Consider the following 22,148-nt stretch of genomic DNA (forward strand, 5'->3'; position numbering starts at 1 on the left):
CTCAAAATTACAAGGTGAGTTCCCCACCAAGTTCATCAAGCTTTGCTTGGTATGAAAAGTGAAAAGTATTTGGATTTGTAAAAAGAGTAATCAAGATGGATTTATGTGAATGTCTACTTTGTTTGGTGATAAACATTATCACATGTACTATTTTAAGTGTTTTTAAGTGTATTCGAAAGAAGATCAATGTTACTCCCTCCGATTATAGTAAACATTATAACATCAAATTATAGGAAAATTCATATTATGAAAGTAAACATTATAACGAATACAACAACGTATTATACAATATAATTTGTTTTTAATATATTAGTGAATTAATCAAGTCAAAACCATTATGTATTTATGTGAATAGTGAAAAAAGTCAAACTGTAACACTTATTAAAACACGGAAGGAGAACATAATTATAATTATAAAGGAGCTTTAGAATTGGACAACAAGGTGATTGTCCTTGGATTTTCTCATCTTTTTTCGTTGGGAAGCTAAGTTTATTAGTCACATGCACTTCTATTTATAGAATGCCTTGAAAAATTGGGGTATTTCTAAAGATGGCACTGTCAGGCCGACCCGAAGCCCGGCATGACCCAGCACGAAAAAAGCACGGTACGACATGGACACAAAAAAAAATACGATACGGTACAGTGTTGTGTGTGTAGGCCTTGGGCCGCCTTTATATGGGAGAAGCATGGTAAGGCATGGCACGACCGGGCCCGGTATGACAAAGCATGCTAAAATCAACGTAATTTTGCTTAGTCACGTAAGCCCGGTACGATGGCACGTGGGCCTGGGCCGTGCACGAGGCGTGACCTGACACGACCCAGAGACATCTTTAGGTATTTTCTAAGGGTTCGTTTGACATTGATGTGGTTTTCTGTTTTTTGTTTTTTTTTTTAAAAAAGTATATGATATATGCTCCATAATGAATAAAAAATTATTTAAACTTATTAAAATCATGATAATTTTGAAAACTGACAACAGAAAAGTGGAAACACCTTTTTCTTGTTTCATGTTTTTGGTTTTTGGTTTTCAAAAAAACAGGAAACTAAAAACCAAAAATGATGCCAAACAAGCAATAAATTAGAGGTTTATGTTTATCATCAACAAAGGCAATATACTCTTGCAATCCCTAATTATATAATTGTTGTTCATGAAAAATTGACATCTTTTTTTTTTTAGGGCCTATTAGATTCTGACTGATCTGAACTCAAGCTTGAAAATTTCAATTAAGAAAAAAAAAAAACTCTTTCAACAAGTGTCACTGTTCTCAAAACTCAAATCTAACACCTTGAATCCTTGATTAATCTAAACCAAATTTAAGATTCTAAGCTATTATTGATAATTTGATATGCATTTCTTTACTTGCCAATGTTGCCATACAAAAAAGAAAGAAAAAGCTTTTGAAAAACAAAAAAAGAAGGCATAAGCTACAGTAACAAAGTACGGAGACCGGAGTAAAGAAAAAAAATAAAAAAGGTTTGCAATTAAGAAATGACAAAAGTTTATTAAAATCGGGTTTACAATATCAATATTGTAAATCAGCTTCTTTGGACTCGCACGTGAGCACCTTCTTCCTATCTTTTTCATTTTCTGGATCCTCATCTTCTTTGAGTGCTTTCTTCTTTCACTTTCTCTCTCCACACTTCCTCTTCTCTTCTTTTTTGCTGCAGTTCATTTCCTTCCATGATTTATCTCTATTGATTTTGAGATTCAAAGGTTTTTGCCTTTTTTATTTATTGATTTTTGTTATTTAATGGAATTTCGCAGTTAATAAGCTTGAAGTGCATAGTCGTCGTCATCGTCATCGTTGCCACTTTGCTCGGTGAGATGGTCGGAAATGGTGGAATCGGCGATGGTCGCTATCGGCGTTGCTAGCGAAGAAAGAATTTGAAAGTTTGTTAATGGTGGAAATGTTTAGTTTTGAGGAGAGATAAAGATATGGGATGAAAGTAGAGCCATTGGGTTAACTTTTGCATTTTGTGTTTATTTTTTTAATTTTGATACTCTGTTTTTGTGAAAAAAAAGGGTCACTTTTGTGAAAAAAGGGCCACTTTTGTGAAAAAAAAAAGAGTTACTTTTGTAAAAAAAAAAACGGTCACTTTTGTGAAAATATGGATCACTTCTGTAATAAAAAGGGTCACTTTTGTAAAGAAAAATGATCACTTTTATATAGAAAAAGGGTAACTTTTTGCAAAAATGTTCGATGTACAATAAAATTATTGTAAACCGGGGACATGCAAAAGGAGTTGTTAAGAAATAGAGTAGCTACACTTTTCCCATCCCCAAAAAATACTCCAAAATAAAACATTAAACTCCGTACTCCATTTCCGTTCCACTTCCACTGAACTCTTCTACGTCGTCTTCTCTTTTCCGGCCGCCGTGTTCTTCTACTCTCCGCCGTCATAACCACCGTTGGAAACTTACCCTAGCTCGAGGTATTTCTCTCTCTTCAATCTCTTTTCATTTTCAATTAATTCAGTATTTGAGGTTTTCAATGTTACCTCAATTTAATATTCACCGTTGTTTTGGTTATTCCGATCTCAATTTTAGGGGTTTTTTTTCTTTTTTTTTTTTGGGTGAAATCAGTCGATCAATTTATGTAAATGTTGTTTATTTTTATGTATCTTGAAGAAGAAGAAAGAGATATAAACTTGATTTTTCTGATTAGGAAGATTGGGGTAATTCGTTGTTTTGATGATTAGGTTATTTTGTACAATTTGTGGTACAATGAAATTCAAGTAACACTAGAAAAAGTTTGTTTAAGCTTGAATTCAAATTGGGTATGTGTGTAAATAGGTTTTTTTAATGCAGAAAATTTCTGAAATTCCGTTGAGTTTTCATCATTGAGAGTAAAATGTTGGAATCTGTTGACGACAGAATAAAGGGTTTGAAATGAAATTAAGAGTTAATAGAAATGACCAGCCTAAGGCTTCCAAATCTCGAAATACGCCATTGATTAGGTTCCGTATGAGGTGGTTTAGAGGAGAAATAAGAAATTTTAGAACCGTTGAAGATGATGTTTGAGAAGGTATGGAGTTATCATTTGTCTGTCTACTTCACTAGTCACGTTGAATTACGGAGTATAATTACAATGAATGATCTCACCTTTTGTGTTTACTTTTGGAGTGAGTGTTGTTGGTGTGTTCCTACTTTTTTGATGAGGGTGAACAAGTTATAAGGATTATATTGATTTGTACACACACAATGAAAAGCATAATAGAAAAGAAATGAAAACCAGTATTAATTTCATTGTTGACATCCCTGGTGAGGATGATAGTGGCAAATGTGCTAGAATGAATGTTACTTTTGTCTTGCATGTAGTGGTAAAGATTCACAGGTGTTACAGTGACTTACAACATGCGTTGCCAGTTGCAAGTCTAATGTTACTGTAGTGGTCAGGGATGTTGTAGGCCTGGAGGGTGGTATGTGTTTGCTCACAGATTCCGTTGCTCTAGTACACTTGATTTTTTCGATAGAATTTTCTCAATCAATTTTTGTTAATAGGCTTCTAGTCATCCACCAGGGTGATGTAGTGGGGGATTAGATGTGTGCAGTCTGGACTAGCAAAGAATCTATTCCCTAGGGCCTAGGTACTTGATTTATATTAATTAATTAATGAGATAAGTATGAGACATAATTCAACAATATCATACTTTAGGCTATGATATTAGGTTTGTTTTGCTGCAAATGATAGAACAAAGAACTTCAAGGACATATTATTTTGATGAGAACTACAAGAATTGTTGGAATAAGAGGATGTATGGGAGATTCACTTGGTTATTTTTGCTACAGCATTACTAACCACAAGGTTCACCGTCCACAAAGTTTGATGAAGATGCGATTGCAGAAAAGGTCCAGGGATGTGATAATATATGCATATTTATCCCTATTGGGTGGAGGTGCTGTTCTGAACAAATTGGACAAGTACACTTCTTTCTAAGATGGTTGAAGTTAGATAGTTATTGCTACAATGTAGAGAGTATCTTTTAGAGATATGAACACAAGCTACCTATAGAATTTATGAGTTCCTTAGATTAAGAATTTGTGTGTCATAACTTTATAGTTTGGTTCCATGATGTATGTTGTTTGCGGATGATATCGTTTTGATGGGTGAAACTAAAGATGGGGTTAATGCCAAATTGGAGCAATAGAGGCAAAGGTTGGAATCTATATGATTTAAGTTAAGTCGGGGTAAGATTGAATATTTGGTTTGCTGCTTTGTTACACAGAGAAGGACAAGCGATGATGTATTGAGTTCAGTGTTTGAAAAAGCGCGCTTAGGCGCAAGGCGATCAGGGTGAGCGCTTATTTTAGTCTAGGCGAGGCGTTTTGGGTTAGGCGCACAAAAAGCACTTGAGGCGCACTTTAACTGCCCATATAGTGAGGCGTGCCTTAGGCGCAACTAGGCGCAGTAGAACCCCTCTCGCTTTAGTGCGCCTTGAGTTTGGACAGAAAGGACATAAAGGACTTGACCATGAATGGATGAATGTTTTAAATATCTTGGGTCTATCATCCAGAAAAATGTTGACATTGATCAAGACGTGGTCCACAGGATTAAATTGGGGTGACTTAAATGGAGAGTGGCTACGAGAGTATTATGTGACCGTAGCATTCCCCTACAGTTGAAAAGGAAATCTACCATAAGAGTAGTGTTGCTCTATGGTATAGAATGTTGGGTTTTTAAGAAGGAGCACATAAAAATGATGGAGGTTACGGAAATGCGCATGTTATGATGGATGTGTGGAAACACTCTAAGAGATAGAATTAGAAATGAGATTATTCACAAGAAAGTGGGTGTGGCAAACATTGTTCACAAAGTAAGGGAAAATCACCCTGTTGGTTCGGGCATGTAAGACGGAGACCTGAGACTACACCGGTACGGAGAGTGGAAGAGTGGGACCATGGAGGGGTTAAGCAAGGGGGAGGGAGACCGAAAATGACTTGGTTGGAAGGAGTTAGGAAGGATATGAAGTATATGGATTTGTATGAGCATGAGGCATTTTATCGTAAGGGAAGGAGTTAGAAAGGATATGAAGTATATGGATTATTGAATAATCATTTTGGTTTATGTAGCTGACTCCACTTATTGGATTATCGTTTTGATTGATTGAGGATGTGAAGAATAATATTGAGAAATCCAAGGAGCAGTCAAAAGCTTACTGCCAGAATACACTTTATATATTGAGTCATTGAGGTTTATTTGGCTGTATTTCTTCTCCCGGGCCTAGGTCAACCAAACAACTAGGTTTTGCATTCACAGTTAAGGTATTGGGCTATATCTTCTGTGTTATTAGCCACCACTCACCAGCCCGGAACCCTGATATGTTCACTCAGATAAAACAAAAGAAAAGGGTATTGGAAATTATAAACCTAATGGTGTTATTCTTCATCAAATGACTATTTGTGAAGTTTTCCATTTTTAGACCTTGTGATTGAATTTTCAGGCTCTATGTCTATGGTAATGTATGAAGTCAGTAATTTTAAAATGCAACAGAGTACAGATTAAATGATGATTTGGTGGAAGTAAAAAAATAAAGATGTGAAACAGAATTTAAGCTATGTTTGCTTATTCTTTTTATTTCTAACTTGAATAAAAGTTGACAATGAGAGTACTATTTTAGCAAAGGCAACTACTTTATATAGTATGTATACTTTTTTAACGGTTGGCGGGATTACTATAACAAAAGGGAATGGTTAATCTTTATTATATGACCATTGCTACTTTCTGAAATCTGAATTATGCTATAAATTTAGTGCTTTATTAATTAATTTGCTAGATTCCTTAGCCACAAAGTTTTCAAGCTTTGCTAACTTTCCAATGTTGCAATTTGCAGAGTGATCATTTCAAGTTTTATAAGGCATGGATGATGTGCTGACTGACATTCCCCCACCTTCAAGGTTCTCCGATGAGGATCTCAACATCTTTGTCCCTCCATCTCCTTCACTTCCAACTCCATTCATTGTGCTCACAGATTCTTATACTAATGAAACTCTTCGTCCTTCACTTCTTATCTTTGCCATTTCACCCCCATCTCTTCATATATTTCATCATTTGTCCTCTAAAAAACTCATAGGAACGCTCATTCTCCCTGAAATTCCTTTCTCTGGAAACACCATTGCGCCCTCTTTGAAGAATAAATCTTGCAATATTTACTCACTAAATGATACTGAAAAGCTAGTCCTCCTTGTTTGTGTCCAGTTAAATGTACCTGCAGAGAGATGTCACGCTGTTTCAAAACTGTTTCTCACTGAAAAGATTGTTCCAGAGAGGGTATTGGTCTTAGATTCTGTTCAGATACAGAAGTTTCGTGGGAAGTTATCAAGGGATGATACTGTGGCCTACAAGCTTGAGACATCCTCGGAAAGAAAAGGTTCTGGTGAAGCCTCTAGTGGACCATCCCTTCTGAAGGACATGGACTACTTTCCATCAGGAAGTGTGGTGGACGGTCTTGCTGCTGCTCTGTTGGCCCGATGCCAGATCAACAATATCCGAGGTATTTTGTGCGTTTCCTGGCCTGATTATGGTATACCTGTGATGCAGTTGGTTAGATCTCTTCTGGTAAAGGATATCCTGCCTGGTTTTGATTTCTCTTCTTCAAGCTATGAAAATGAGATGAAGTCTAGTTGGCTTAAGAATCCTCTGCTTGATACGGAGTTGTACACCTGATAAGGTTCATTGTAGTTGCGTTAGACGGACTTCATATTTCCATCTAAAAGAAAGTGCTTATTGAGAAAGATATTATACCTTGAACAATTTTAAGCTTTAGGTTGAAAAATTATCACGTTTTGAGGATACATGAAGTATATGCAGTGGTAATGTTGCCATTCAGTCTTTTTGGCTCAGTATTTTATTGATTCTGCTTAACATTTTAGTAAATTTTTTTGTCTGCAAAATTAAGAAAATGAAACAACGGAAGATTTTTTTTTGAAACAAATATGAAACAACGGAAGATGATCCTTCACAATTAGTATGTAATTTCTATGCTTCTGGCTACCTCCAGTGGCACCGGTTTTTTTAGTATGTAACTTCTATGCTTCTGGCTCCCTCCATTGGCACCGGTTTTTGGGTGCAAATTCTCGGCTTCTGCTTTGATGACCATGTTCTAACAACCAATTAGTTTGACCATATTATTCATTCTCATTTCCTTCATCTGTAAGAGTTTAACAGCTTAAGAAATTTGACAGCGAAAGCAACTTCTATTTGGGTTGCTTCTAGATAAACTCTTACGAGTATGTTTGAATAGTTCTACTCTCTTAAAGTCTAATTGAATTTTGTAGTAGTAGAAGGATGAATATGATAGGAACAGCAGGATTGATTTCCACTAGCAGAGCAGTCAGGTGACCTACTTTTGGGAATCTATATTTTCAGCTCAGTACTAGTTTTTCTTCACCATAATAGTATGCCTTTTACTTTACTAACTTTCCTCTCAAGAAAAGAATAGAAACAATGCTAATTATTGGTGCCTTAAGCTAGTAGATTAATGAACCAATGAAAAATAATAACACAAAATGAAAATATACATCCAAAATCCAAGTTAGGTATATTTGAAATTTGGAGTTAAGTATGAAAGAAGAATTTATAAATAACAAGGCGGTGAGACTTTTAACTTTAATTTTCTTTCATCTTTGATTCAAATCTATATTAAGCATTTTTATAGTCTTTAGAAATTACTCATCATTTTTTTTCAACCTCTTATTTTTTGATACAAAAGTATTGTTCATGTTGAGTATAATAACTTTTTTTTTGACAAGCATGTTGAGTTAATAACTTAACATGTTTTTAATTCATTAAAAAGGTGTCCTGGGATATTTTTACTTTCTTATGAATGGTTTTTATATATTGTTATATACTTTGTAGAATATTCAACTACAATTAAAAGCTCTATCTTAATAAAAAGTTATAGATCCCATGATGATTATGAGGTGGTAAAGTTGAGAATGTGAAAACCATGGAATATTTTAGATGTTAAGAAAATCATTAAACATATTAATATCTATAGAATCTTGAATTATGACTAAAGTTTAAATTTTACTCAAGAATATCTTACACCTACTTAGATTTAATCATCACCTCACTATGGAGTAGTATCAACAAAAATTTATTTCGAATCGAGTGCGAATTGAATACTCATGAGTCAGGTGAAATTTCTTGAGTTAACACAGTATAGTACAATATTAATCATATTTAAAATTTGAAAGTAATAGAACTCTTCTTTTTTTTGATAATTTCACACCGTAAAAATAGAGCAATTTAACTCATTTGCATCATATTTTCATGCAAAATGAAAGCACTAAAGTAAAAGTAAGTTTTATGGAGTAAATATATAAAATAAAATTAAAAAAAAAAAAAAAATCAACTTTAATTAGTCAGTGATACTTCAGTGATTCAATAACCTTTTTCACATGATCCTCAGACAACAAAACGACGAAGAATTTTAAGGTTTTCTCAATATTTGTACTACTTCATAATCCTAACTAATTATCTAAATCATATATTTAAGTTGGTGACTTACCCTCTAATAATTAATTAATCTTTGACATTCAATAATGCTCTTATTTTTTTCTTTGTTACTTTTGATCTATTTCACTTTTGTACATATAACTTGAATTAGGGTGTTCTCAACTACCTTAATATTAGTTGCATCTTCTCTTGACTTTAACTTTAGCTTGTAACACGACAGTAATTAACAATTACAAGACAAACTTAGTTGTATATAAAATTAAAGCATAGGCCGCCATTCTTTACACTTAAATACTTGTATACTCTAACACTGTCTCTCATTCTTCCCTTGAGAAAGCAAAATAATAGATTTTGTAGCGAAAATGGCGCTAACTGATGTTTCGAAAAGTGTAGTCATGTTGTTAGTTTTGGCGGCGATAAGCTTGATTAGTGCTGATACATCTAGCCCTCCTTTAACATTGGAATATTACAAGTCTACGTGTCCTCGATTGCTTAGTATTGTAAGGAAAGAAATGGAGTGTGCTGTTCTTTCTGACCCTCGTAATGCAGCTACTATTGTACGTTTACACATGCATGATTGCTTTGTCCAGGTTGGTCTAGATTCGAGCACCTTCGATTTGAATTTTTAAAAACTATATTATGTACAAGTTTGATGATATTAATAATGTATGAATGGACTTTGTGTTGTGAATTTGGTTACAGGGGTGCGATGGATCAGTGCTATTGGATGATACGTTGACACTTAAAGGAGAAAAGAAAGCTAGTCAAAATAAGCATTCCTTAAGAGGGTTTAAGATTATGGATAGGATTAAGATGATGGTGGAGTCTGAGTGTCCCGGAGTTGTATCTTGTGCTGATATCCTCACTCTTGCAGCTAGAGACGCGGTTATTTTGGTAACTAATTTAGAACAAATGATAAAGCTTACAAATTTATGTCACAATATATTAGTAACTGTGAGTTTGTGACTAGTTCATTTCTTTGGCAAATTAGATTTTTGATATCATTGTGCTATTTTTCTGAAGGTTGGAGGGCCTTACTGGGATGTTCCGTTGGGAAGGAAGGATGCTCGAAGTACAAACCCTGAACTGGCCGAGGCTAACATTCCTGGTGCTAACGAAGGCCTTCTTTCCCTCATCTCAAAGTTCGCTTATCAGGGTCTGTCTGTCACTGATATGGTAGCCCTCTCAGGTTAGTTCATTCAAACTTTGAATAGCACAATACATTTCGTGTTTACTACTGCCTGCTAATTACTAGTAACAAAGTTCTGTACAAAATATTTGGTGAAAGATCCCAAATAACATTGTGAGTTGAAATTTGATCATGATAGCTTATGAATTGCTATGTATTGAATCTGTAGGTGCTCACACCATCGGAATGGCACGATGTGAGAATTTCAGGGCAAGAATCTATGGAGACTTCGATTTGACATCAGAAAAAGACCCTCTGTCAGAGGCTCACCTTAGCAACCTAAGATCTGTTTGTCCTGCAGTAGGGGGTAACAACAATAATGTATCAGCATTAGATTACGAAACTCCTGATCTTTTCGACAACTCATACTATCAGATCCTGCTAAAAGGTCAGGGGCTCCTGAACTCGGATCAAGAAATGTATTCCAGCATGTTTGGGATCCAAACCAAGTACCTAGTGCGGAAATATGCAGAAGATCCCTTGCAATTTTTCAAGCAGTTCGCTGAATCTATGGTGAAGATGGGAAATATTACAAATGCTGATAGTTTTGTCAATGGAGAAGTCAGGAACAACTGCAGGTTTATCAACTCGTTGAGCCACACTGAATGAGTTTTCGGTGTAAACTGGACCTTGTGGTCATGTTTTGTGACCAAATTCAAGAGATTTAATTTAATGCTCGGAATCAATTCAGTATGAGATCAGAAATGTGTAAAAGATGTTAAAATTTTGAACCTACAATGCATGGGTCATGCTGTATTTAACTAAATCTATATGATCATTAATAACTACTTTGCTAGCTACTCCTTTTGTTAACTACTGTCTTTTAACTCTTTCAACTCATTCATGGACAACTTGTGCATTCAGTAGGCTTAGTTTTACTGGGTCATGGATTAAAATTTGATTGGGCACGGCGACGTTGAATCTCCCTGCATCAACCAATGTTGAAAGAATTCATATTTACCTCCTAGGAATAACACAGGCCTTTGACAATTCAATCTAGATGATAACAAAATAAAATTTAATCTAGACAGGTTCAATTACATAATACGGTAGATTTCACAAAATTCTCACTTTTTTAGTTACCTTCAAAACCGTTTCTTTTCCTTTTTATACTCATCATCCTTTCAAATGTTATTGCCACAAGAAAAAATGATGAAAGAAAACAAAATATTTTCCAAACAACTACTAATAGGTGGAGTTTTCCAAATTATGAGTATTTGATCAATCTGTAAGGAACTATTTGTAAAATTCCTAAAAAAAAGAAAAAAAAAACTATTTGTACAGAATGGTAGATTGCGGAATTTTTATTTCTCAAAATATATGTATTTTGAGACCCTTTTTTTTTTTTTTTTTTTTTCTTCTCATCAAATCAATAATAATAGTTTTCAGAAGCCTTAAAATCAATATAAATCCAAAATATTCTAGAAAATCTTATTCCAACTAAGATTTATTTGTCAAAGTAAGATAATTACAAAGTACGTAAATCTTGTAATAAAAACTTGATTTCCTTTTTGAGCTCCTTATTTCCTAAAAACTTTTATCATATAAATTTGTGAATTATACACACAAATAGATATCTTTAAAGCTACCAATTTGTTACTTCCATTCTCTAAATAGTTAAACTCGATATATGGTATATGTTAAATTTACTGTACTTTTTAAAACGCCCTATTTATGTAAAATTTAATCAACAAATGAGTAAATGACCCGCGTGTACGGTATACCCGAGTGTACATAATATGCTCTCTAGTTACCGAGATCACTCATCTACTCTCTCTCTCCCCAAGATGTATGGATAACAAAACCTTAAGGCACAAAATCATATATTTCCATGTATAGAAAGAAAACAAAAATAAACCTAAAAATACAAGAATTGCACATTTATTACTGTTCCACGTAACCCAACCGCCCTTGATTCTCAACTCTTAATTGATAGCTTCACGATGTCCTTCCTCCTATGAAATGCTGAAACATCAACAATCATATTTTAATATTTTTTTATTAAAAAGTTAATAAACTCCCCAAAAAAGCAATATTTAATTCACTAAATTAATTAAATTTTTATTATTTTCAAATATAAAAAGTACAGATTTTATTGGTTTTTTTAAAGAAAAAAATACAGATTTTTTTTAATTTTTAATTTAAAATTTTTGCTTATTTACACCAACGCTTTAAATAGGCTTAATTTTTTTCTCTCGCCTCTTCGGCATTCAAAGCCCAAATTCTCCACCCTTTTTGCCTCTCTTTCCTCAGTCATCTATTTAACAGAATTTTTTCGGCATTAATTAATCGATTTTTTTTGAAAAAATATCTCACAATATCATTTTTTTTCTCTTATTTTTCTACAAGAGAAAAAAAATATATATATTAATAAAAGCCCAAATCCCGAGAATTAATTTTGTGAACACAACTTGACTTGCTAGTGAATATCCCTACTTTGGTAAGTAAATTTTCGCTTGAATTTGTAATTTTTATAATCTGAGTTTTGTTCATTACTTCATTTATATAATTTGGGTATGCTTTTAATTTTTGTTTTTGTTATTTAATATTTTTTTTTTGTGGATTTTTGGAGTTTTTTAGATCCATATTTGTATTTGAAGCTGGCTTATTTTTATTTTTTTGGCTGATAATTCCAATAATTGTGAATTTTATGCATCTGGGTGTGTTTATATTGGTCAAATTTCATCTGGCTGATCATTAGTTTTGTGTTTTGGTTATATAAGATCATTTAATTCTTATGTTCATGATTTATTTTAGACATTTAAATGTGGTTATCACAACAGTCTGATAAGTAGAATGTTGGTTTTGTGTGATCATTTGCTGTTGTTAATGTTGTTGTTGCAAGTAGTCAAGTTGGTATGTTGTTGTTTGTTTTATGTAAATTTGTGTTTATTTAATTGTTTGGGTATCATGATGTGCAGCTTGTTCTGCATTGTTCCGAGGTCATAACATGTATGCACTGTTTCTCTATTGTTTATCTCTGAGCTTTGTGGATGATCTGAGGTATTGGTGCAGAAATAACGCGAAATTATAATACTTTGTAATGCCAAAAGTAATCTAGGAAGAAAATTGTTGATATGGTTGTTGCTTAGATTTATTGCTAGTAAAATATTAGCTGATGAGTGATGAAGCTGGTATTACAATTAGTTATATTCTCATTAAGCATGTTACTGTATAAATGTTGACATTATTTTTAATTCACATTTTTCGTATGTGGGCAACCAAGATTGTTATTCATATAATATATTCAATTTTGGATGTGTTTGTCATTTTGTAATTATCTCAGGATTGCAGGAAAATTAGATTATGTCAATGGCTGAGGATGGTTCTAATTCTGGGTCACATCATAGAAAGGCAGGCTTGTTAAAGGATCAAGTTCGATTAAGCAAGAGAAAAGATACCGGCCGTTATGAGATTGTTCCAATTAAGGCATCACTATCATTTGAGAAAGGATTTTTTGTTGTTATTCGTGCATGCCAATTGCTGGCTCAAAAAAATGAAGGAATAACCCTAGTAGGATTAGCTGGTCCATCTGGAGCTGGAAAAACTGTTTTTACTGAGAAAATTCTGAACTTTATGCCAAGCATTGTCGTCATATCAATGGACAATTACAATGATGCTAGTCGAATAGTTGATGGCAATTTCGATGGTAATATTTTTTTTCCACTACTATTTCCTTGAAATACCTAAATAAGTGTGAATAGTTTATTAGCAAATGCTTGATTAAGTTCTTTGTATGTCTTAGTTTTCCATGTGCTTAGAATGCATCTTGTTCTGAGTAATCATTTTATGCTGATAATATATATGCCTCAGCAAATACGGTGTCCAGGTGAGTTACCATCTCCATCCATAATACTAGACACTATTTGACTGGGTGTTGAATAAAATTTTGGCTCATCTCATCTTGTTTTGTTGCAATACATTGATCTTGATTAGTTTGTTGGTTCTTTGCTGCATTTTGTTTCTGCGTACCATTTCGTTCTTCTATCCCTGCACGCAATAAAATATATTATGAGCATATTGTTCATATGGTGTCATGTGTAGTGAACCAATACTTTATGTCTGTCTGACATGATCTTGAACACCCCTTTATTGGGGACTGTATGGGATGCTGGTTTGATTTCGTTAAAAATCCTGAAAATGACTATAACAGTACAACCTGATGTCCTGATCCCTCTGGGATATGTATAATTGGGATCTTGGGAAGATGTAAGTTGATGTAGCATAGGCAGAAACAGAATTTGACCTTTGAATTTGACATAGCTCAACATTGCTACTCTTGGTTTACATTAGAGGGAGGGGGGAAGGTTGCTTGCAATTTGCTTTAGATAGCTAAGTACTAGTGTACATTTTATTTCTAGACCTCTGGTAAGATCTTTCTTTTCTGTGCGTGTTGTGTGTTTAAAAATCCAGTCTGCAGACAAACATAAAGAACCTTTTGGTAATAGCAAAGTATTAGAGTAAATTTTAGTTCTAGACCTCTTGTATGATCTATTCTATGCATATCGACAAATATTTGGAGGACAATCAGTGGTTATGTTATCTTTTTGTGGCTGTCACTCTTCAATGACTCCCAAATTGTCACGTTATTAGTTATGTTTTTAGCATTGACAAACATCATGCTCTGTAGTCGGGACTAGCTGGTTGACACTTGTCTTTGTTCTTATGTGGGTGTTTTTTATGAACAGATCCACGTTTGACAGATTTTGATACATTGCTTCAGAATATAAATGACCTTAAGGCTGGAAAGGCAGTCCAGGTGCCCATCTATGATTTCAAAACAAGCTCCCGTGTAGGATACAGGTTCTTTTCTAAGACTTTTTTTTGGGTCTAGATGACCTGTTACTCTTATGGCAGGATTTTTGAGAACTGTGGTTTTTTTAAATATATACTTCCTCCGTTTCTTTTTAGTTGACACGTTTCTTTAGTCACGTTTGCAAATGCACAAATTAAATCATTGATATCTTTAATTATCCATAAGCAAAAATTATAAAAAGTTGATATTTTGAAAATATACATTGTGACGAATCTAACAAGATCCCACTTGACTATATTTTTCCTTACATATAAAACACAAAACATGGTCAAAGGGAGGTGTGTGAATAGTGCTAAAGTCAAAACGTGTCAACTAATAAAAAATAGAGGTAGTATTCAGGCTTCCAACCAGTGATTCTATAATAAACCCTTATGTGATGAATCTTGTGATGTTTAGTGTCATGTTATGTTGTGATAACATGCCAACAATTTTTTTTTTTCTTTAAAAATTTTTTTCTTCTATTTTTTATGATTAACTTGAGTTTCATATCAGATGAAAAAGTGCAATAATTTCTCTTATATTTTAAGCTTCTCAATTGGTAAGGGAACATAATTAGCATTTAATAAAAATGGGGGCTTAGTTTAACCTGTCTGAGGTTGTTGTTTGATTCAAATGAACAGTTTGTGAAAAACATGACATAATCTTATTCACCAAAACACTTTCAATGGAAATATATCAAGCTGTGTAATTGCATCTTCATCTCCTCTGTTTGCAGATTACTTTATTTGTTTAATATACTATTGCTTCAACATGAAATATCTCATAAGAGAGTAATCTTTTCTTTAAGTTTACTAGTTACATTTGCCTTCTGCTTCAATATTGATGCCTCTAATTGCTATTCGAAGGCTTGGATCTGTAAGTTGATACACTTATATCATGATGTGGCTCTTTCCTGTCCACTCCCACAAGTTCTTATATCATGATGTGGCTGTTCATGTATCAAAACTCATAAAGATGCAAATTAATGCAGGACAGTTGAAGCTCCTAGCTCGCGCATTGTGATAATCGAGGGCATATATGCTTTAAGTGAAAAACTGCGTCCTTTAGTAGACCTAAGGGTCTCTGTGACTGGTGGAGTTCACAATGACCTTGTTAAACGAGTTTTAAGAGATATACAACGTGCTGACCAAGAGCCAGAGGAGATCATCCAGCAAATATCTGAAACAGTTTGTTTACTCTGCCTTTATAATGCACTTATTTAAATATCTGTAAAGACCCTGCATTTCTGAAGTATTAATGTCTTCCTGTACAGGTCTATCCAATGTATAAGGCTTTTATCGAGCCAGATTTAGAAACAGCACATATAAAGATTGAAAACAAGTTCAATCCATTTACTGGATTTGAGAATGCTACCTTTATCTTAAAGGTAATTCCTACTTAGCAGTTGACTATTGACATACTGCGATGCTGGACTTAGGCAATGCCTGGATGTATTTATACTGCTGCGTCTCAATCACTTAAGCCTTTCCATTTCTACAGTCGTTGAAGTCTATATCAGAAGATCTTATTAAAGCTGTTTTGGCCGAGAATCTGAAGGAATCTGTTGAGCAGACCTATGATATATATCTTCTACCGCCTGGTGAAGATCCGGAATCATGCCAATCATATCTTAGAATGAGAAATAAAGATGGAAAATACAATCTTATGTTTGAGGTTTGTTATTCCAACCTATTTATCTTAATATTGGTGACCTATGTCTTCTGTGAAATTGTGAAACACTTGTGAAGATGTGAAAAGTATTTAAGGTGGCATGTTATTTTGGGAAACTGAATACTGTTTCAAGTCATGTGCACTAGGTGTCACTTGAAGAGTTATGTGATCTTTTTGTATTGTTTTGTTTTTTCCCCTATTTTCTCACCCTATATGAACTGCAATGACTGTATGGATTAAATAAAGTGTATTTTAGCTATTGAATTTCTTACTTTACAAATGTCTCTTTATAAAATTCAAAAGTACCTTGTTTGGCATTAATCAATTTGGAGGTACAAACTGATGATAGGAACTGGGAAAAGAAATATAACCTTACCAGATGAATATATTTCTTGTGCTGGAGACAGGTAGATTGTTGTAGATTCTATTTTTCGCTGGTCATTAAGGGATGTGGCTTAAGACCTGTAGCGTGGTGGGTTTGTCTTTAATACATATTTGGCAAAAGACATAATTCTGGCACAGACATGAGAACTTATTTCATAATATAGGAATAGGAGTCAAACTGAAGATGATTGCAAATAAGGCCTATGTATGGAGTATGGGCATATGTGCCTTTTTTGCATAGGCTTGTACTCCTCTTTTTCCACAGCTACTTCCCTCTGTTTATCTCAACTGTAATGTAGACAATATTGCTATTGTATTATATTGATTGGGCTACCCTTGGAAAGACATTAAGATTGATGGCTATGTACCCTTGTAGTCGAAAGAAGTGGAAAAAACAAAACCAAAAAGATGAGATGAAGTATCAAAGTGAACCTGAATTCTTTTGTATTTTTTTTTCTAGTTCTTCTATTGTCTCGCTTAAATTTATCATTAATTTTAGGGAAGTGAAAATGCGCATTTTAGAGGGTATACCAGACTATCACATGTCTGTCAGGAATCAGGGAATACATGATTATTTTACGCATATAATGTGAAGCAAATTAGTTAAATTATGTGATCCTGAAAACAAAAGCATTGGTTATGGGATTGTATCTTTGATGTCAATGACCTGCTAAGAGGATGTGTAGAATTTTTAAAATGTGTAAGAAGAAGGGTTGAGGACAGTCAAGAAACATTGGGTACCTGATGCAACACACTTTTACATAGATATAAGTTCGGATATGGTTGTCTGGCAAGCAAGCTGGGTTCACTTTTGTCATCCTCTATTCCTCATATGACTTGTGATTCTCTGATGTAGAATTCATCTTAAGTTTAGTCTCTGATCCACCTTAAAGTTTTGTTTGTGTCCTGGACTTTCTGACCATTTGAAATTCAATTGATTTGTGAAATAAAAGAAAAAACTGACTTTTGTATTTGTCATTATTGAAAATTCTTTGTGTTTTCTCTTCTAATTGTAAAGAAAATGTTGAATTTGGGGGATTGTAATCTTTTTAAAATGTATTTTCTGATGAGATAGTTGGATACTTCAGGAAGTATTAAAAGAAAATCCATTCATCATATCACCTAGGATAACATTTGAAGTCAGCGTGCGTCTTCTTGGTGGGCTCATGGCCCTGGGATATACAATAGCAACTATTCTCAAAAGAAACAGCCATGTGTTCACGGATGGTAGGGTGACTGTGAAGATTGATTGGCTGGAACAACTCAATCGTCAGTATATCCAGGTACTGTCTAATAAAATATTTGTAATTCTTTTTCACTACTATAAATGTCTTTCCCTGACTACCAATGTTCTTTTTAACTAATATGTAAGGCTATCTCAACTCTTCAATGTATTAGGAATTCTAAATAATCTAAAAGGCAGTAAAAGCCTCTAAACCACATGTACATATAAACATTTATGAGTGGTTTCTTTTTTTTTTTTTTGAAAAAAAAACAGAAAAGAAACATATGTGAGTGATAGATCAACAAAGCTGAATTTGAATTTGTAGATAGATAGATAGATATAGTATCGTTACTGATACTATAAATATGTAGATAAATATATAGTCTGAAATTCTCATTTGATCTGATTTCCACATTAGACTAAACTTGGACCTTATTTGTACGTTAATCCTTATTCCTTACGATTAAAAAAATATCAAATGAGATGTCATTAGACGTATTAATGTATAGTTTCCAAACATGAAACTTTTATTATTTTTAAACTGCAGAATTAAAGATATTTAGTGATAAGTAATTGCAAATAAAAATAAAAATCTGATATGGTATGGTCTGATCATTTCTGAATAAGGAAATATTTGCTTAAATAAGCTTGAACTGAACCCTAATTGGGTACACATAAATATTGGTTCTCAGCTCAATTGGATGTTTTATGTGAGGATTTTTGTTTAGAGTTCTGTTTTATTATCTGTTAAGGTGCAAGGAAGAGATCGCTTGCTTGTAAGATCTATTGCTGAGCAGCTGGGATTGGAAGGATCCTACATTCCTCGCACTTACATTGAGCAAATTCAACTTGAGAAGCTTGTGAAAGAAGTCATGGTATGGAAATGCTAGTCATGTTATGTATTTCTTTTAATGTGTTGCTAGGTGTAAAGTTTGGTCTGTGCATCTTTAAGGCACTACCAGAAGATTTAAAGACAAAGCTCAGCCTAGATGATGATTGGGTTTCTAGTCCCCAAGAAGCCCTATCTCGAGCATCTGCTGATAGGATTGCATGGAGGCACAAGAACCTTAAAAGGTGTGGTATATTTTCTTAAAAAATGTTGCTCATCCTGGTGTATGTGTTGATAAAAGCTTCACCTAAACAGTTTTATTACTTGCTTATTGTGATTCCTTGGGAGTTTTCTTTCTCATGCATTTATGTCTACACAGCCTTCCATTTTTTTCTCTTTGCATTTTGTGTGTGTAGGAGAGAGAGGGATGAGGAGGGAGGGTGAAATGTTGCTGCTACTAATAAAAATGCTGACTCAGTTACTATTAACAGTCTTAAGGCATGTAGATTGAGCTGACTTTTTTTTTTATCAACTACAAGCCATTCTCTCCTTGTCAAGATTACTTTCTTAGGGTCAAATTGTTTTGTTATTACCAGTTCAGATGACTGTGCTTTACACTATGTTTGGATAACAATAGTGAAGGGAAAGGGAGGGGAAGGAAAAAAAGGGAAGGGAAAGGGAGGTGAGGGGACTGGGGGAGGGAGAAGGTGACCTTCCATTTTCCTTCCAAATCTCTCCAGCAATGGAAGGATTTGGTTTATTTAAAGGGGAAGGAAAATGGATACTCACAATTTCCTCCCCTTCCCTCCTTGCATAAGGTATCCAAACAATAGATGATGCATCCTTTATTTTCTCTTCTCTTCTTTTCCCTCCATTTCTCTCTATCGTAACATATAATTAGAAACATATTTAGCTTTGTTGTTGTTGTATGAATATTCTCGAGGTTTTTGGGGCTGCAAATTGCAGATCCAGGACTAAAGCTAATATTCTAAGTCTGATAGTAGCCAAAGGATTTTATAACAGGGCTGATAATAATGCTTTAGGAAAAAGCAGAAACTTTTGAAAACCACCAAAGGTACTTCCAGATGTTTATGAATGCATTATAGGTTAATTATAAGCTACAAATTACAAAGCAATTACTTAGAACCTGTGTACTTTATGGTCCCTTGGATAGACACATTGAAATAAATAGTAAGGGGTAACAGACTTTGGAGTTTTGACCATTGTGCTTCTTATGGTCTCTCGCCTTTTTCTGTGGGTAAAAACATAATTCTTATTACTACCAATTGTTTTAGGCTGTGTACCAAAACCGAAGTTACAACCTGTATATGGAATCAAACCCAAATCACCATTTTATTATATGCCCATTGGACATTTGCTGCCAATTTTTGTATTAATACTACGTATATTTGATTATGCTGAATGCAGTGTTAACTAATTTAGTCATTTTCTACTTTTATTGGCCTATTGCAGTGTCTTTTATTATGTGACCTATGAAGTGTTTAGAAATAATAATAAATGAAGAGTTTTCTAGCATTTTTTTTGTTTATAGACTGATAGATGTTGTCGAAGCTGAACACAACTTTTACTTTCTGTAAGAGCCATGTGCTTCATAATTTGGAATTGGGGGGGGGGGGGGGGGGGGGGAATGATGGTTGTTGATTTGTATTATGGACTTTGCTCTTTCTGTTAGCTAAGAGAGCATGGCCGTGTTTAACTATGCAAAATTCAACATTGGTGCAGTGGTATGTCACGCTCGTACTCTAATCAAAGAGACAAGAATGCTTCTAAGTATGATGTGAGTACCAGAAGATATGATGAGAGAAATTGTGAATCAGTTGCAACTTTGGAAAATAAGGTTTGTGGATGCGGGAAGTTTTTATATGTGATGGTCAATTAGCCTGACATTATTCTGCAACTTAATTGTATTTTCTTACATTATGATTCTTGTTTTTTTTTTTTTTACATGTCTTTTAGGGAGTTGTTACACAATTGTCAGATCAGATATCAACATTAAATGATCGGATGGACGAATTTACATCAAGGATTGAAGAGCTGAGCTCTAAATTAATGGTCAAGAAATTGTCCCCCAGCCAGCAAAATATGATTCTGCAGTCTGAAACCTGCAATGGCTCTGCCCCAACATCTTATTTTGTTTCTGGCTTGAGCAATGGGTCATTGACTGGCTCTATTTTGCCCAGTATCTCATCATCTTCCCAGTTGAATAAAGAGTCACCTTTAATAGACGAGGTAAGTTGGCTATCCCTTGTGCTTTTCAGCTTTTTAATCTGCATGTAGGTTCCTGTTCTGCTGGGTAAGGTTTGAGGTAGTGAGTAGGTTAGTATCATTTCTAATTATGTGTTGGTATCTTTAAATGGTGTTGATGGCTTTTTTTATTCTGTTTGGTGATACAGTCGGTATAATTGTGCATCTTCCCCCTCTTCTTTTCTTTGTCTGAGATTTTAAGTGACCATTGGTTAAGTTTTTTCGAACAATTTTTTAATTTTAATGTCAGATACCTACCATCCATTCCTTGCATAAATGAATTTTTGTCATGTTAAATTGTGGAGTAATTCTTCATCAACCAAACGAAAGTACCTATGGAGAACATTTTTGTTAAACCTGTGTTGTCATAAAATGCATTACATGCTAACATTGCTTAGGTAAGTAAAGTTAGACTTGAAATGAAAATGCTTCTGACAACACTTTTCTTGCTCACATGATATTTTTGTAATCTGGTTTGTGGTCCTTTTTATCTTCAGCTACACGGAATTGCACGAGGACAGCGTCAAATTATGCATCAATTGGAAAATCTTTGCACTCTCTTTCGAGAGAACTTGGGAGAGAGGGAGAAGTCTCGTCGAGGAAGAAATGAGGGGAAAAGGAACATTGCAGCTGATGTTGAACCCATTAGTCTTTCTATGGCTGTGGCCTGTTCATTAGCTTTTGGTGGACTAGGAATTGCCCTATACAAGCATTGGGCTCGAAACTGATCGGACACTAATTGCAGTATTTTTCATTACTAAACATTTTTTGGGTTCCCTCATAATTTTCTTATTCAATACTAATTTTGACATTTTTGCCCTTCTGCTCGGGAAATATATTACTTGAAGGTCGTGTAATTGATCGATGTTTTTGAGATCTTGAAGGCATTGAATAGGTCCTTTAAGGTTCTCTGAGAGTAGTTGAAGTTAAAAGAAGGGCTTAAAGAAAAATTTTGTAAGCTAATTGACAGTTAAGTAGGTCCTAGAAAATTTTCTAAAACCATAAATATTTGTTGTTAACCAAATTGGTCGCTCACAGGAATTTACAGTACTGCATTGAACGATACATAAGTTCTAGATTTATACTGCGTATTAATAGTTGGTGCATAAATACTGTATATATTTCCAGTGTTATGTCATTGCTGGGAATAATACTAGCTATTGACTCGTTAATGCTTCGTATTAGTCTGTCTATAAGTATAAGATGTCATTGACAATATAGAAAAAGTATGCTCGTGTAATACACAGTTTAATAGTAAGTTAACCAACAAGAGTTGGCTAAGTGGTAAGCAACTTGATGTCGCTTACGGGAGGTCTCGGGGAGGTTTCGAG

At 34.2% G+C, this 22,148-nt stretch overlaps 3 protein-coding genes across 4 annotated transcripts; all 3 read left to right on the forward strand.

Annotated features, from left to right (window-relative positions):
• Positions 1 to 2,104: 2,104 nt before the first annotated feature.
• On the forward strand, positions 2,105 to 6,738 carry LOC145563596 (uncharacterized). Its single transcript, XM_081624043.1, has 2 exons — positions 2,105 to 2,433; positions 5,833 to 6,738. The coding sequence occupies exon 2, from the start codon at positions 5,859 to 5,861 to the stop codon at positions 6,663 to 6,665; it is 807 nt and encodes a 268-aa protein (XP_081480169.1). The 5' UTR covers positions 2,105 to 2,433; positions 5,833 to 5,858; the 3' UTR covers positions 6,666 to 6,738.
• Positions 6,739 to 8,766: 2,028 nt separating this feature from the next.
• On the forward strand, positions 8,767 to 10,354 carry LOC145563597 (peroxidase 11-like). Its single transcript, XM_081624044.1, has 4 exons — positions 8,767 to 9,049; positions 9,162 to 9,353; positions 9,483 to 9,648; positions 9,818 to 10,354. Exons 1-4 carry the CDS (start codon positions 8,822 to 8,824, stop codon positions 10,255 to 10,257), a joined length of 1,026 nt encoding a protein of 341 aa, XP_081480170.1. The 5' UTR covers positions 8,767 to 8,821; the 3' UTR covers positions 10,258 to 10,354.
• Positions 10,355 to 11,865: 1,511 nt separating this feature from the next.
• On the forward strand, positions 11,866 to 21,853 carry LOC145563599 (inorganic pyrophosphatase TTM2-like). 2 transcript variants are annotated; one of them, XM_081624045.1, is made up of 12 exons: positions 11,866 to 12,088; positions 12,935 to 13,297; positions 14,337 to 14,451; positions 15,435 to 15,630; positions 15,717 to 15,830; positions 15,944 to 16,117; positions 17,587 to 17,781; positions 18,476 to 18,598; positions 18,676 to 18,797; positions 20,296 to 20,410; positions 20,530 to 20,802; positions 21,315 to 21,853. In XM_081624045.1, exons 2-12 carry the CDS (start codon positions 12,955 to 12,957, stop codon positions 21,543 to 21,545), a joined length of 2,001 nt encoding a protein of 666 aa, XP_081480171.1. In that variant the 5' UTR covers positions 11,866 to 12,088; positions 12,935 to 12,954; the 3' UTR covers positions 21,546 to 21,853. The 2 variants fall into 2 exon arrangements, with proteins under 2 accessions (XP_081480171.1, XP_081480172.1); XM_081624046.1 differs by having other exon boundaries at positions 12,943 to 13,297.
• The last annotated feature ends 295 nt before the right edge of the window (positions 21,854 to 22,148 follow it).

The sequence above is a fragment of the Chenopodium album genome, chromosome 10 (assembly GCF_948465745.1).
Source record: "Chenopodium album chromosome 10, dcCheAlbu1.1, whole genome shotgun sequence".
Lineage (NCBI taxonomy): Eukaryota > Viridiplantae > Streptophyta > Magnoliopsida > Caryophyllales > Amaranthaceae > Chenopodium > Chenopodium album.